At 47.4% G+C, this 16,386-nt stretch overlaps 1 protein-coding gene across 6 annotated transcripts in view; it reads left to right on the top strand.

The window, feature by feature from the left end:
- Window positions 1-16,386, top strand: part of ERI3 (ERI1 exoribonuclease family member 3) — a gene marked incomplete at both ends in the record, with an annotated part of 123,041 nt that overhangs the window by 53,633 nt on the left and 53,022 nt on the right. For all 6 annotated transcript variants that reach the window (XM_084242912.1, XM_084242911.1, XM_084242910.1 and 3 more), the window contains one exon: window positions 11,267-11,339. In XM_084242912.1, the coding sequence (XP_084099038.1) occupies window positions 11,267-11,339 (73 nt within the window). The remainder of the gene's footprint in view (window positions 1-11,266; window positions 11,340-16,386) is intronic.

Here is a 16,386-nt window from a genome sequence, read left to right as displayed (position 1 = left end):
AGGCACACACTAATGGCTGTCCTCCCTGGCCCTGCTGGGAGGCATGGGGGTGGAAAGAGGAGAGGGCTCATTGCTACCTTCTTTTCCCCAGGGATGAGGGAATCTGGGGCCTATTAACAAGTGGCTTTAGCTAGGAGGAGCACAATTCCTTGTCTCCCTCCACCCCCCTTCCCAAAGCTGTCTGGAGAAGGAGGCCCAGCTAGTGGGTCAAGAGGCTTCCCCCATTTCCAGCCCTAGAAGCAGAATTGTGGGACCAGTGACTCCTCGACAAGGGGACAGACCTTTCCGTACTCAGCTGATGAACATCAACCTATGTTCCATGGTTCCACATTCAGGGTTTGGAAACTTCTAATGAGTGATATTTTCTGTTGGAATATGCTGCACGGTACCCAAAGATTGGCCAGATGCAAAAGTCTCTTTGGTCCCCTGGAGGTTGATTTAGATGATTGATGGTGGTAGCAGGTGTTCCCCATGTGTTGATTTAAGAGTGGCATGTGCCACATGGCTTCACAAGGACCTTCTTATAAATGTCAACTAACCCTCCATTGCAGCTCTTTCTCCTCGGGAATACTGTTGGAAACTGCCACGGAAGGTGGAGCCACAGCAGAGCTTGAAGTGCTGGCATTCCAGCAGTAGCCTAAGGTTAGCCTCATGGAGAGCTGTCCCAGCCCCAGGAGGTACTGTGAGGGGGTCTGTGGGGAGGGACTGCCAAGTGATCAGGACAGAAAGCAGCTTGTGCATAACTGATTACAGGCTAAGTAAGGCAGAGTAGAACACTGTACCAGCAGAACATAGTGAGTATTTTTTTTTTTAAGTAGTAAGCTATTCTTTTAAAAGAATATTAGAGAAAGCCCAATATTACAAACTCTATAAGTTGAACTGTTCTGGTTGAAGGTTGGTAAAGCCCTGCCTATTCTTCCTCTTCTTCCACCCATCCACCAAGTAACCTAATGTCCCTTCTAAGACCCTAGAGCTCCATGGAGCACAGATTAAAAACTACTAGCATGTCCTAATGCCCACCCAGAAGTCTGACTCCGTGTAGACCAAATGCTTGCTTGCCTTGCAGGAGTCGGGGGAACTGGGATCAAGGCAGAGGAGACCAGCCAGGGCCTAAGGGGAATAGCTGTGTCCTGGAAGTGTATAGGAACAAGGTCATCCTGTGTCCCAGATCCTGACTGCTTGCAGGATGCCTCTTTTCAGAGCCTGCAGAGGGCATTGTAGGCCTCTCTAAGGCAGCCCAGGCAAAGGGTCAAGATGGCCACAGGTCAGGTGGAGGGTATAGTAGGGGCTGAGTTGGGGATTATGGAGACAACTCAGACTGCCAAGGAGCTCCTGAATTCCCTGGCCAAAAAAGAGAATAGCTCATCAGCTGAGATACTAACAGTGCCCTGGAAACCTCCTGTCATCTGCTCCCGTTTTCTTACATCCCATTCTGTGCTGTCTGCTGGGGCGCCTGCCTTTCCATCTGGGAAGGAGAGCTCTGGCCAGGTCCTGGTGGCAGCTCCAGCACTTCCCATAGGCATAGCAGGTGGGGCCCTTTCCCTGGAAGAACTGCCCTCGATAGGACCCTGGAGAGGTGCTTGTCTTGTTTTACTAGAGAGGAGCTGGGAGACAGAAGTTATTTGTCTTCCTGGAATATTTGTGGTACTGGGAGGTTCATACTGTACCTCCCCACAGAGTGTGTGTGGCAGTTGTGTGCTTTCTGTAGTCATTTATGTGGGATCCATGTGGGAGAAATGGGAGTAGAGGTAGCCAGCGAATGAGCCAGAGAGCAGTGGGCAGGGAGGCCTGTGTACACAGTGCCTTTTGGAGGCTTCAAGCAACTGCTTGGCAATGAGGATTTGAGGTGGCTTTTCTTTGGGAGGACCAGCAGCCTGGCCTGTGGGGTGTCCTTCTGCACCCGCCTGTGTTCTGGTTTCTGTTTGGGAACTCTCCAGAGCAGCCTGTCTGGGAACACTTCCAGCTGTGCCGCCAGACCCAGACGCAGGTGACGGCCTTTCGTCTGTACCATAGGGAAACGAAGAGGAAATTAAATGTCATTTGCCCCCTGCACAGCAGGTCGCTGCCAGATCAGACACTGCTGATCAGAGCTGTGGGGAGGGCACCCGAGGGAAGGCTTATGCCGGCAACTATGCCCTCTGAGCTGTGGCGCTCCCAGGTGATGGCCTGGCTTGCTCCCAGGCTTTCCCTGCCAGGCTGGGTTCACCCTGGCCTGGAGCCCAGCCCTGTGCTAACTGGCAGCTGTGGCCCAGGCCAGGCCAGAGGTACATGTGTACCAATGGAGGGAATAGAGGGGGAGCACAGGGTTTGGCAGTAGAGGACACATAGGAGACAGTGAGGTGGCTGGTCCTTCCTTGGAGAAGCTTCCTGACACTGTAGGAAGAGCAGCCTCCTTCGAATTAAAAGAGACCTCCGTTTAATTCTTGTTTACTAGTGGCAGGATCTTAGGAAAGTCTTTTGACTACTCTTAGCCTCCACTTCCTCATCAATAAAATGGAGCTTGGATGCTCATAAGCTCTGGCTTTTGATGTCAAAAGTCCCTCACTGCCCAGGGACTTACTGTCCAGTGAGTAGCTGAAGGTGATGGGCAGTGGAGCGGGTAGTGGGTCCAGCCAGGAAGGCACAGCTGGGAATCCCCACTGCCTAAGGCCAGAGCTTCCTGTCCTGGTCCTCTCAGCCAAGCATCACAGGGCTTTTATGAGGTGACTTTGGGTGATGATGGTCTTCCTCCTAATTGTGGGGCTCAGTTGGCTCACTCTAGCCTCACTTAGCAGTACCCTTTTGGGAGGACCTCAGGACTTGCCCCAGCCCCTCCCTTGTCCTGAAGTCCTGGTGGTGGGCAGTAGTTCTTGGCTTGCAGTGACATTTATTAACAGGGCTTTAGGAAAAGATGTTTTAATACCGCGAGAGTTCTCCCTCGAAAACTCCCTGCCCCCCCCCCCACCCCCATCTGAAGCATGGCTGCTGGTGGTGAAATTCATTAGTGTTCCCTGACAGGCAGTGGCGACAGAGGCGCTCGCTGTCTGCTTCCCGCTCCCTCGCTCTCGTGCTCCTGCTTCACGCACACTGATATTTAAAGCTGATGGGCTGCTTATAGACTTCTTGTACCATGACAAGTTTGGGGAGGGGGGTGGGGGAGGATGAGACAGACAAGGAGCCAGCTGTCACGCTGGTATTTCAAACAGTACTCTCTCCTGACCCTTTGCAGGCTCCAGCAAGTGTATCATCTTTCTGAAGTCTGTGGTTGGAATTGTAACCTGCAGCCGTCCCAGAGGATGGGGGCAAGTGTGGGGGCAAAGTGCGCTGAGAAGTCGGCAGTGCATTCTCCCAGGGCCGTGGGCAGGCGGAAAAGGGAAGGAGTGTGTGTGTGTGTGTGTGTGTGTGCACTTGAGCAAAGGAGACTGAAGCTGAGTCTTTGTAAGTGTGCTCCACAATTACCCTCCCAGCACCAGAAACGAGATGGCCTTTCTCAGTAGTCCCTCCAAGAGGGGTCATTATGTTTCATGATGTGGTTATCTTCTGGGTGGGCACCAAGACCATAGGAATCAGATTTGATTGGGCTCTACCCCTTGAGGGTCCTGGGTTTCAGTGATTTGCATCAATAGGTGGTGGCAGTTGAAGTAGAAAGTTCTCCCATTTTGTGTCTAGACTGAGGGTTGGCTTTTGTTCCCTGGTATTTGTATGCTGATTCTTTGGATTTGGCACCTCCAACGTGTCCCCTCCTTCCTCAACTCCTCTCCTTATCCCCGACTTCTTTGAGTTCATTTTTGCAAGTGTTGAGTGCTTCTGGAACTTTCTCTTTGCCTACAAAGCTTCCTCAGCCTCCTTTTCCTGACTAAGACACAGTCTCCTCAATACAGGTGGCCTAGAAGCATCTCTAAAGGCTGTTGCAGGTTTGGTCTTGGCTAATCTCATTATAACCAGTACCCTTTCTTTTGAGTGCTTATTTATAAAATATGTTTCCCTTGGCTGACTCGTTTAACCTTCACGGAACAGGGCATAGAGGTGATATGACTCGTCTAAGGATACGTAGTCACTTGACCAAGTTGTCCTGTAGTGAAGTGAAGCCTGGTGCTGCATGAGGGTGGTACTGTACTCCCCCAAATCAGGTACCTATCTAGTTCCAGAGTCTCTGGTGGAGGAGTCACAGGGGAATAGACCAGGCTCCTCCACTCCCTGCTTTTTGTCTTGGAAGTGCCGTCTGTACTGTCACTGACATACTCAGTTGAAGCATAGTGGAGCTTGTGTCAGGGGGTGGGGGTTGGGGAGGTGGTGGGGGAAGTACTGGTTAATAAAAAACACTGGACATCTCCTGGTGGAGGATGGAGCCAGAATGTCTTTTCTGTCTGTAGACTCAAGTATATTCTTGAACTGTCAAGGATCATCTTTAACATGATCACCTCCAGTAACCTCTGTAGCCCCATCCTCCCCCCAGCCCTGCACGCTACCTTGCAGACTCCTACAGGGCCTGCTGGTGTGGGACTTCCTTCTCACATAGCACCTTTCTCTCCCTTCCTGTTCTTGCTGATCCTGCATCAGCTGACAGCACTGTATACACGGCCTGCCAGGGTCGGCTGGCTATGTCTTCTGGAACCTGGTGCATCTGGAAGGTACGGTGGCAACTGACCGGCTTTGATAAGTAGGAGGCTCAAGCATTAATTTTTTATACATCAGCAGCAGCCAAGTGAGTGAATTCAATTATGAGTCTGCTTTCTCTCTCCCCTTCATCCCCCAATGTGGTGGTTCAGAGCAGAGACTAAGGAACCTGTTGAAATGAGAAACCCCTATTTCCTGACTTGACCCCCTCACTAATTCGGGTTAAATTACTACGCTGTTGCAGTGGTGACACATTGTGCCTGCCTCTGTTTGTATAAGAGGATGCAGTGGGGGAGGAAGGACCAATTTGTGCCGAGATAAAAGGTGTCACAGGCAGATAACTAACGTCCCAGCCTCGTGCCTGCTCTCATTGTTGCTCAATTTGCTCCGTGTGGAAGCCCAGCCATCCCCTCTTTCTTCCTTCCCTCCCCTTGCTCATATTTTACCTCAGTGCCACAGTGTAATGATGCCCTGCGTAGTGGGGGAGGAGATAGGCACCTCTGGCTGACAGCCCTTCCTGATAACCAAATTCCAGCCCATCCATCACCAGCTACTCTCCTCAACTTGAGGAAAAGTGATCATGAAAGGCGGGCCGTTTATCACCGGGGTCTGTTTATCTCCTCTGGGTGGGGGAATGGAAACAGACGAGACAAAGAGCTGTGTCCCCAGCTAAGTGCTGCCTCGGTGGGCCGGGGCAGCTGCCCACACTGGATGAAGACTCACACCATGCTGACTGGAGGCTCTGACCAGATGAGACTCTCAGCCTGGGAGTCCCATGGGACTGTTCCATGGGAATGGACCTTCCCAAGGCTCAGCTTCAGGATCTGGGGCAAGGCTTAGGAAGTGTGGCAACTCTGAGCTGAGGATAGCCAGTGGCACCTTTCCGCGGGAATGCTTGTATGGGGCTGAGAGAGTGTGGAGGCCCTGCGTGGAAGCACCCCATCCGCCCCTCATAGATGTCCCCTTGGCAGGAGCTTCCATCTGACTGACTGGCTGCCAGGGTCTCTGGCCTACTCCATCCTGGGGCGTGGTCCAATTGTGACAGATCCTTTTCCTTGTTCTTAATCTTTGCTCCTCAACACTCCCATTTATTTCTGCCTAGCATATGCATCAAAATAGTTTGCCCTTGCAGTTGAGCAGGATGTGCTTGTCCTAGAGATTCTGGACACCAGGACTGACAGCCTACGTTACTCCAAGGTCAATCTCATAGCCTTTCCAGGGAGGCAGAAGGAGTCAAATATGGCTCCAGATTCAGCTGACCTCTTTAAGGACTTGAGTCTGCTAAAAGTGAGAGTGACATGCATCTCCCTGATTTGGGTTTGGTTATCCCTAAGATTGGGTAGAGAGAGAAGCACAGAAGGAAGACTGTCGATGAACTTTTCCAGAACTGGTGTCTGCTCTCTGGCTGGTCCTGACCGCTGGTCCCTGCCAGTCTGTCTTTCAGACCTCCACAGTTGCTACTGGCCTCCTTGACTCAGCCTTGCAGTTCTGGCAGAGCCCTGCAGCTCTGCTTCACCTAATCTTCAAAGCTGAGCTCCTGCTCACAATGGCTCTATCCTGTCCATGCCCATTAGTGAGGGTGGTGCTCCCTAATGAGCTAGTCCCCTGCCTTGACTGGCGCCAAGCTAGTCACACCTGTTTGCCATCAGCGCTGTCTGGGCCAGGCCCCAGCGCTGGTTGCAGGTGGTGGGACTGAGTGAAGGGTGGGTGGGAAGGCGGAGCTCCTTTTGCTTTGTGCCATACACTTGGGGGGAGGGCAGTTTCTTATACTGCTGTTCTTCCCACTTTTGTTCTAAGTTGGGGGGAGGGCTCTCTACTTTCCATCTTATTTTTTTAAACCCATTGTAAGGGAATTTGAGGCATACCACATCTTTTCTAACTTTCCCCTGCATGGCATTTCGAAGAGCCAATTGGGCATCTGAGGATGGAGTTTGATAATTCTGTTCTGATGACCCTGGAAGCTCCATGTGATATGAGCAAGACCACATGGTCATCGCCAAAAGGTGTAGCTCCTTTCTGGCCCTAGGCCCCACAATATTGGGAAAACGGTCAGATCCCTCAGCTTAGAGCCCACAGGCAGGACTAGGGGGGCCTTTAAGGGGGCCCCTTGCATTCATGAAGCTGAAGGAAGTTTTGATTTGGTTGGGGAAAAAAATCCCATTCCTTTTTATGGCCTGGACATAATTGGCTCTTTTCTATTGGCCATCAGTGATGTCATTCCGACCCTCATAAAGAAGGGGAAATCACACCTGTGGACTCGGTGCATAAAATTTCATTGGGCAGCAGTAATAAGCATGGCCAGATGATGTTTGAGCAGTTGAGAAGCTTTGTGCCCAGTGATTCCAGCTGCATGGAGACCTGGGCACCATAAACCCCTGCACGTTCATGCCCGCAGGCTAGTCCAGGGCCCACTGCCAGTGGCTCTTTTCTTGGGATCAGTATCTGGTGGGAAGTCAAGGAATTCAGATCCTTTGTGCCAGGGAGACTTTTGCCCTTTCCTTTCGAAATTGGTGGGAACCACTGGTACCCACTGACCCTAGCCTTGGGCTTCTAAGGACCCAGGCGTGACTTTGAGCAGTGGCCACCATGCTGCTTGCCTCACTAGGCCCCAGACTTTGCCTTTCTAGCCCTGTAAAGAGCTCTCAGTGTACTTGTATCAGCTGATGCTCTGATGTAGGTGCAGTCAGAAAGCTTGGATTCCATTTCTAATTCCATCCTTGCCTTATTGTATGATTGAGCAGATCCTTTTCCTTCGCTGGGTCTGTTTCTTCTTTCATATAAGGGATGACAGCTATTCTAACCCACCTTCACAGGGCTATTCTCTCTGTGCTGTCTAAGCAGGGGTAGGGTTCTGTCATAGAAATGTGTAGCCATCTTCCCACGAGGTACCTGAAGTTCAGATTCTGGCATGGGGGTCTTTGTCTCTCCTGAAGGTGGGCCTGGGCTCGGCTGCATTTGTACTGCTTGTGTCTTGGAGTCACAGGGCTAAGACCACCAACAGACTAGTGGACTCAATAACCTGAATACCTATAAGTTGATGAACTGCATGTGAGAATCATGCTTCATCATCCACTGGGTACAGAACAGACTCAGGACTCCTGCTGAGCCATATCTGCAGCTGAGTCTTCAGCCTGACAGTCTGTCTGCCTAGTCTACTCTCAGTGTGGCCCCTTTGGCTTAAGTCCTCCTCCATGAGGTACAGCAGGAGTCTACTGAGCTAGACCTTTCTTATCTGGATAGAAATGTCTGTAGCTGCCTTTGAAGGGGGAGGCTTGTGTCATCTAAAGTCAGGGGTGCAGGTATTGGCTAAGGGACAGCATAATAGGTGCCCTGAGACCCCTGCCTTTTGTTGGCCAGGCCCTCTGACCTGTTCTTTTGCAGACTCTGGTGGCCCCCTTCACTCACAATGATTTTTCAAAACTAGTGAGCTTCGTGAGTATTTTCATAAATAAAATAAAGAACGTGAAAGAAAAAGTGAAGAAAACTAAGGATTACAGTTCTGCTTTTGAGACGATCTCATTCTATCTCCAAAGGCTACCTTTTCACCTCAAAACTTTGCCTCGTTTCCTTATATTCTTAGTCCTTGGTTCTCATATGGACTATGAGAAGTATCACATCCTGACTGAAAACCCCTTCATCCTCTTGATCTCAGCCAGAATTTCCCTTCCAGGAAATGAATGGTTGTAGTTAATATCACTGGACCATCTGGATGTTTGAGAGGAACTTCCCTTCAGGTAAGACATCTCAGGTCTTTTAAGAAAAGTAAATCCACCTATACTGCCTGAAATATGGGGATCACTTTCCTATTAGTGTCTGTTAAGTAATCGAAGAGTAATGGAGGGAAGGCTGGACTGCCTTTCAACTTTCTGGTATGAAACTAGTCCTCTGAACTGGACTCCCATTGCCAAACTTCCTAAAACAGGATTTTGCACATAGGAAAGTGTTCTTCACTTTCCTATTCTTACTCTTTCACTCATCTTCATGTTGCAAGCTGCCTTCTGCTTCTACCAGCCCCCTGACTCCCTCTTAACAAGGTCACTTGGGACCTCATAGTTAACCAAATCTGGGTTTTTCTCAGCTCTTCTTTTTGACAACTCTGTGGCATTTGACCTACATTTAAAGCAAAGGAGAGAAAAATCAGGTGCGCACATGTGTGTGTGTGTGTGTGTGTGTGTGTGTGTGTGTAAGTGTATCTAACTGTGTGTCTGTGTGTCTGTATGTATGTCATCCAGAAAGGAAAAGCTTGGTTTCACCACTTCAGGTTGACCACAGGTGATGTGAAGTGGGTAACCTTGGGTGTCTCATACCCTGATAAAGGTCCAGGCACCCTGCACTCTGGGAATGAGAGTAAGTTGGGTGGGTCCTAATTCATGGTACATTATCTCCTTAGGAATTCTTGAAGGAGCTGAAGGTATGTGGCCGGGAGAGGAGAACTGGAGGGAAGCTTCCTGGACTCACATCTTGGGAGGGTTCTGCAAGGAAGAGATAGATGTCTTGTTCTCTGTAGTTCTTAAATATATACAGCAAATAGCAAATACATGGATGGAAGTTACAAGGAGACAAATTTAGTTCAGTATCAAGGAAGGATGTTCTAAAAATTGAAGAAGTCTAGCATTAGAGCTGGCTACTACATGAAGTGGTGAGTTCCTTGTGTGTGGTGATGGTCTGGTAGGGGTGGCCTGATTTCATTTTAACGCAATAAAACTTATAAGACATTAGCCCAGCTCCTCTGCTCATCCCACTCTGTAGTCTTCCCAAGTGATCTTATCTACTCTTATGGCTTTAATTTTATTTAAGTTACATTAACAATTCAGCAATCTCTTATCTCCAGTCCAGACCTCTCTCAAAAGCTTGATATCCAGCAACCCCTTAGATACCATCCTAGACTCCTCAGATTCAACCAATATTGTCACTCCTCAGATTCAACCAATATTGTCAGTCATATGTTTAAAACTTCGTTCTCGACTTGTGCCTCCTGCCAGTGGCCTGCTCTAGGGAGCACAGAGGCAGTGGCAGCAACCCAGCCGGGTTGAAGCAGTAGGGAGACGTGCTATATATAGAGAATTTTTAACATATAATAAAATTGACTACATGTGGTTCGCTTTGGGTATCAAATGTTTTCTTCATGCCCCTGCCTCCTCCTTCATATCTGTCTTAGTAAGTAGCATGCATTTCTCGCCTTTTAATTGGTTTCTACCGCTTTCTCTCATTGGGCCCCCTTCCCATTAATTCACGAGTGCTGGGGCCTCCCTAATGGTGCAGAGGGTTAAGTCTCAGCACTATCAAGCAATTGCCAGCAGTTCAATCCCTTGGAGCCAGGGAGCTACCCACATGGCGCACCAGACCTCTATCTCGCCCACTGCTCCCCTCAGCAGTGTATTTCAGCAGCTCTGCCTCTTCTGCTCCCCAGTCTGTCTCTGGTGAATCCTCTTACCCCCCAACCTCTGTCCTATACCCCAGTTCTTATATGCATAAATAAATAAAAATAAATCTTTAAAAATAAATTATTCACGAGTGCTCCTTTCCATCTTCTGTCTGCTCCTTGCTCACTGTCTCTGCAGCTATAGTCTAGTCTCTGGGCTAGTGCCCAGCTGTTTCAGTGAGTTGTACTGTTAGTGTATTGTTGGCCCCAAGACAGGCTTTGTAAATTATAACTCTTAGTAGGCTTGATACTTCCCGTGGCCAAACTTTCCTCTTTAGCAAGAAGTCTCATTCTCTATAGTTCCTTAGCAAGATAATTCTATGATCTTCTCCAGCTGATATTTCTAGTGTATTTCTCCATCCTCCCATGTACCCCAGGTTATTTTGTCTATTTCTTTTGTTGTTTATTCCACTGAAAAACTGAGAGCCCCTTATGGGCAGAAGTAGTGTTACTTTCTGAGTCCTCAGAAAGTATTAAACATCTGTAAATGTTTATTTATTAACATTTTAAATGTTGTTTAAACATCTTATTAAACATCTGTAAATGTTTGGTTGAATGAACTTGTGTGGGTAAAATGACACCATCAGCTAGAGGGGGAGAGTTTGTAAATTCTGATTTAAAGAAAACATAAAAACTAACTCTTGGTTTAAATTCTGACTTCTTATCCTTCCATATGGTCTCCTCCTTCTGAAGAAAGTCTGTTGCTAGAGACTTAAACGTAAGCTGAAACCCCTGCTTGGCTATTTCCAAAATGTGTGCCCCTGCTCTCTTCTGTCTTATATCTCTGCCACTCTCCTGTAAAAAAACAATAGCACACTGGTGCGTTGGAAAGAACGTAGGATATGAAGTAACAACTGGGTTCAGATCTTTGCACTAGCATTTTTTAGATGGGGCCTTAGATAACATAACCTCGTTGAGTTTCATTTTCTCATCTGTAAGTTGTAGGCAATAGTGCCTACTTTATAGCATCACTTTGAAGATAAATGTGAAATGTGAGTTAGTAAGATAGTTGGCATGTTGTAGGCTGTCAGAAAATAGTAGTTGCTGATGATATTTTGAATAGTCTCCAGGTTCTCAAACTGGATATGAGGACTGGATCTAGATATGAGGGTGCTGGAGGTGGAGTACTTTCTTGGAAGGAGTGGGACCTTTTGAGATCTGTTTGTCCCATAGACAGATTTTCTAGCTTAAGGCTCCATATCTGGGACATGGGTGTGCCCAACTTGTTCTCTTTTCCCTTTCTTGTAGGCTTCCAGGCCAGTGCCAGCACTTGGGTTTGCCAGTGGCGGATTACTTCAAGCAGTGGATTAATCTGAAAAAGGTACTGGGTCCCACTTGGGTGCTTCCTCTGGTTCTCCTGCGCCCCAGATCTCCCCTCCCTTGCTTTCCTTCCTCATCGCTATTCTCTTTTCTCAACTCTCCCTCTTTCACCTCCCTGGCTGATATGCACTGGAGGGTTGTGGTTATTTCTGGGAGTGGGTAGCTACTTGGGGATCCAGTACTGAAGGAGTGTGCTCCTGGGTGTCACCCAGACATACATGTTCAGAGAAGTCCCAGTTAAGGGGATTTTCCAGGTTTCTTGCTCAGAAGTGAATCTCTGGGCTGAACTGCATTTCCTCTAGAATATAGGTGTGCTAACTGCGCCTCTGAGAAAGTAGCTTCCTGTGATGTGATTAGGAGTGTGACCTCTGACCTCCCTAACTAGCCCTGGTTTCTCCCTCTGGTTGGGCGTGGAGTTGATCCAGGCTGGATTTGGCCCTGCCTAGCCACAGTAGAGCCTGGCTCATGTGAGGAGGGGCTACGGAAATACAGCCCAGTTCCCTTTGAGGATCCAGGAAACTGGCACCAGTGTAGCACTAGACACCCAAAGAGTGGGCCAGGAGGGAGTCCATATAGTAGGAAAGTGGGCTGTGACAGAGCATGAATCACCCAGAAAACTGTACTTTCCTACCAGCTGCTGTGCTTCCTAGGTAAGCAGAAGAAGGTAGGTGTAGGAAGGGACATCCCTGCTCTTGTGGGATTCTTGCTTCAGGAGGCCTTGTCCACTGGGGAGTTCATCCCCATCAATCCCTCTGATGTAAGAGCAACAGTTCCTGGAGAACCCTGTGCCACCGATCAGGTTAGTGACTCCTGGGGAGCTCAGAGAGGGTAGAACACACTGTGGATCAGGATGGTGGCCCCCTAGGGCCTCAGAGAAGAGAGAGGTCATTGGAGGGTCAGACTATGAGGATTTGGGTCTTCAACTAGGCATTCAAGGAAGGTTGGATATGGGTCTGAGGAGGAGACAAGGCTTTCTAGGCAGGGAGAGCAGCATGCTTATCTATATGGAGGGGCTGGAGTTAAGCAAGCCTGTGGAGGAACTTTTGAAAAGAATGACCTTGGGCTTTGTTCCATAGGTCTCAGGGCAGCCAGTCTGTGGCAACATTTGTGAACTCCTTGGCTTTCCCATGGTGGACAGGTCCTTTGCTGACTTGTTTGTACTTTGATGCCTAATCACTGATGGCCCATGCAGCTAAGCAACAGCTACCTCCTGCCTTTCATCTCTGGAGGAGGAAGCCAGGCTTTGTCCTGCCTTTGAGCTTTGGCCTTGGCTTCATCTCTCCTAGAGTGTCCCTCAGTTATCTTCCTCAGGCACTTTCCTTCCCCTTGATGATTCAGCTTAGGCATCACCTCTGCTGAGAGACTTCGAAGTCATTCTCTTCCTGAGGCTCCTTGACACTTTGGGTATCAGTGAGCTTAGAGTGTTGAAACTGAGTCTCTCTGTGTTTCCTTCTGGCAGTGTCTGCTTGGAGCACAGAGACTGTGTCTGGTTCCTCTCTGTGTCCCAGAAGACCAGCTCAGGGCTAGGTACAAAGTATGTGCTCAGTGAAGAATTGCAGGCTGGCTCCATAGAGATGCTCGTAGGCGGGACTTGGCAGGGCCACAAATGAGGGTGTAGCTAGCCATGCCTCCCAGAAGATAGCATACCAGCTGTCACACTGCAACTGAGGCTGCTTGCTGGACTCAACAAATGCAATGTGAAGGCCTGGCCAGGCAAGGCAGGCATTGACCAGGAGCAATTGCTCTGTGAAATTCACTAGACTTTTTAGTGTAGGGACGATGCCTGCCTCTAGGTTTCTTGGCAGAAAGGCAGGAAAGTAGCCAACCAATGTGGTAACATTGCCACTAAGAGCTTACTACCTCAGTGCTGCAGGGCTGGATGTAGGCAGTCCTAAACTGGTTCAGATTTCTCTGCCAGACTGTGCTGAGTTGTAGAGGGGAAGAGTGGGTACAAGGGGAAACTGAGGACTCTGTTCCCAGTTGACCTTGTCATTGCCTCTTAGGGGCAAACTGGAGGTCTGGAAAAAAAACAAGAGGTAAGCCATTCCTCTCTGTCCTCCAGCCACATCAAATTCCAGGTGTGTTTGAGGGCTAAGCAGGAGAGATGACAACTCCAGATGTTAGCCTAGTCCTTGCAGCGGTCATTCAAATCAGAGCCCTAGAAGGCCAGGGGCATGGTGGTCTTTCCAACCTTTATGCTGTACACTATAGGCTGCACAAAAGTGCCTCCTCCCTTAAAAAAGAGTAATGACAAAAGCAAAGCCAGAGAGAACACTGTTCAGGCAAGAGAGCTATGCAAGGTCTTGCCCTGTGCCTTCTTTCTCCATGTATGACCCAGGCTCTTGATATTCTCTTCTGTCCTTGACCTTACTTTGCCCTCCCCTTCTTTCCTTCCTTTCCCCTCTCTTCCTCATCATGGTCACCTCGGCCTGCCCAGTAAAGGAGCAGCTGGAACTGAATCACCATCCCCTCATCCTAAGGCCTCTAATCAGAGAAGAGGCAAAATATTGCCTTTTAGCTGCCCTCTCCTGTCCAGAAGAGCAACTTTTCACTAACCAGGTATCCACATCTCACCATCACCACCTACTTCCCCTGTAGCAAAGTAGAGCAAGCCAATATTTGCTGACATTTGGAATGTCATTGAATGCTCATGTACTCTTACTGAACTTTCAGGTTAGAGAGGTGAACTTGAGGCCCTGCTCCTATCTCCCTCCTGGAGATCAGAGTGCTCACAGAGCAGGCAGGAAATGTACACACACACAGAGACACTTTATACTCATGTGGATGAATACACCCAGGTGTGCATACCCAAAAATATACATAATGTCTATCCATACATCATACATATATAAACACATATTTAGTCACCTGTGGAAAAAATGGAAATATGCACAGACACAAATGTATTTACACAAATGTAAAGATACATGCACATGTATAAACATACACATCTTTATCAATAAACAGATATTCTTGAAACCCTTCTTGTTCTAGGTACTATGCTAGGCCCTAGAGACCTAACAGAATAAAATAGGTATTAAATAATTTCAAATATGCTATAATTGGGCCTCCCCTGGTGGCACAGCAGTTGAGCGCTGGGCTACGAAGCTGCCCGCAGCCTCTGCAGCGCCGGTTCGATCCCCGGTCTCCAGAGAGGGTCCCACATGGCGGCGACAGACCTCTCCTTCAGCGCCCGCTGCTCCCCTCAGCAGTGTATTTCATCGTCTGCCTGTTCTGCTCCCCACTCTGGCTCTGGTGAATTCTCTCACCCTCCCGCACTTCTGACTGTGCCCAATACTTGTATAAATAAATAAATAAAATCTTTTAAAAAAAAATGCTATAATACTAACAAGTCCAGGGTCTTAGGATCATAGACTATAGATTATTAAATGATGCCATTGGCTTTGCTAAATGCAACAGATACCTTCCTGAAAATCACCCTGCTATGGGAAGCAGTGCAGTGAAAATGGGGTTAGGAGCACAATACTCAGGAGCTTTATCAGTGACACATAAAATAGATAGGAATCTACTAAAAATGGTAGCATAATTTTACACATGTTGGGAAATACCACAATAAATATGGCACTTTGTCTTCCACAAGTTTCCTTGTGGAAATGGGCGTGATAAGAGTTGCTGCTTGTGAGTTGTTGTGAAGTGGTGGAAGGAGCATTTCCTCTAGAATAAAGGTGTGCTAACTGTGCCTCTGAGAAATTAGCTTCCTGTGATGTGATTAGGAGTGTGACCTCCTAATGGAAAGTTGTAACCAGATGGATGTGGCTTATAACACAAGTGATGATCTGGGTTGCTGTGTGCATTGAAGGTGTGTGCATTTTATATATCCTTAAATAGTTCTGTTCAGCTGGGTGTAGTTTTTTGTGTTTATCATTCGTATTGCTTATGGACAAAATCGCACATAACCTATACACAAATTACATCAGACCAAATTATTTTCTGATGTATCAATTGCATTGGAACAGATCTGTTCAAAACAAATGTTACAGCAAAATTGACTCTACAATCAACAGGAAATGGTGATTGATCCACGATGAGGGTTGAGGATGAAGAAGGAGACCATGATTACTCCAGAGCTTATGATTTGAGCAACCACATGAATTGGAATGAATTTATTGAAATAATGTAAGGAGGAAAAGTTTGGGGATCCAAAGAGAGGATGAATTCAGTGTGGGACATGTTGAGTGTAAATGCTTTTGAGACATTCTTGTGAAGCTATTGACTAGGTAGTTGAATATATAGGTCTGGGGCTCAGAGAGTTGAATATATAGGTCTGGATAAGAGATGCAGATTTGGAGAATTACTGGTGTGCAAATGAAATTGAGGCCACAGGGGTGGGGTGCACAGAGTGAGAAGAAAAAAGAACATCAAACAGAACACGGAGAAATACCAACATTTTGGTAGCTATAGGAGGAAGAGTCAGAAACAGTGAAGATGGAGTGGTCACTAATAGTAATGATAATAGTTCTTAGTTATTGATTGCATTTTGTGTGCTCATCCTATGTTGTCCAATACAGTTGCCCCTAACCACCCGTGGCAATGGATTACTTGAAATGTAGCTGATTTAATTGAGGAACACATTTTACATTTACTTAATTCTAATTTCAATGTAAATAAAAAACTTATAGAACTTTTATGTATATTTAGAACCACCTGGGTTGGTGAAGCTACATTTTCAACTGTTAATTGTCTAAAATCTAAATACAGATCAGGTATTTCTGATGAATATTTAATATCTAAATTGAGATGTGTAACTGAGAACTACTTACACACTCAGTATGAAAAAACACAAAACACTTCATTAATTTTTATATTGATTACATGTAGAAATGACAATCTTTGGATCTAGTAAGTTAAATATATATATTACTAAAGTTAGTTTCTTTTTACTTGAACTGAGCACTCAATTCATAACTATTGATGTGACTCCGTTAAATTTGGACAGTGCTGTGCTAGCCACAGTGCTCATGTGCCTATACTAAGTTGATCTTTATGACAACTCCGTATAGTAGTTACTGTTATTTTTCACAATTTAA

This window comes from Talpa europaea (genome assembly GCF_964194135.1).
Source record: "Talpa europaea genome assembly, chromosome: 9".
Lineage (NCBI taxonomy): Eukaryota > Metazoa > Chordata > Mammalia > Eulipotyphla > Talpidae > Talpa > Talpa europaea.
This window is presented reverse-complemented; position numbering and strand designations above follow the sequence as displayed.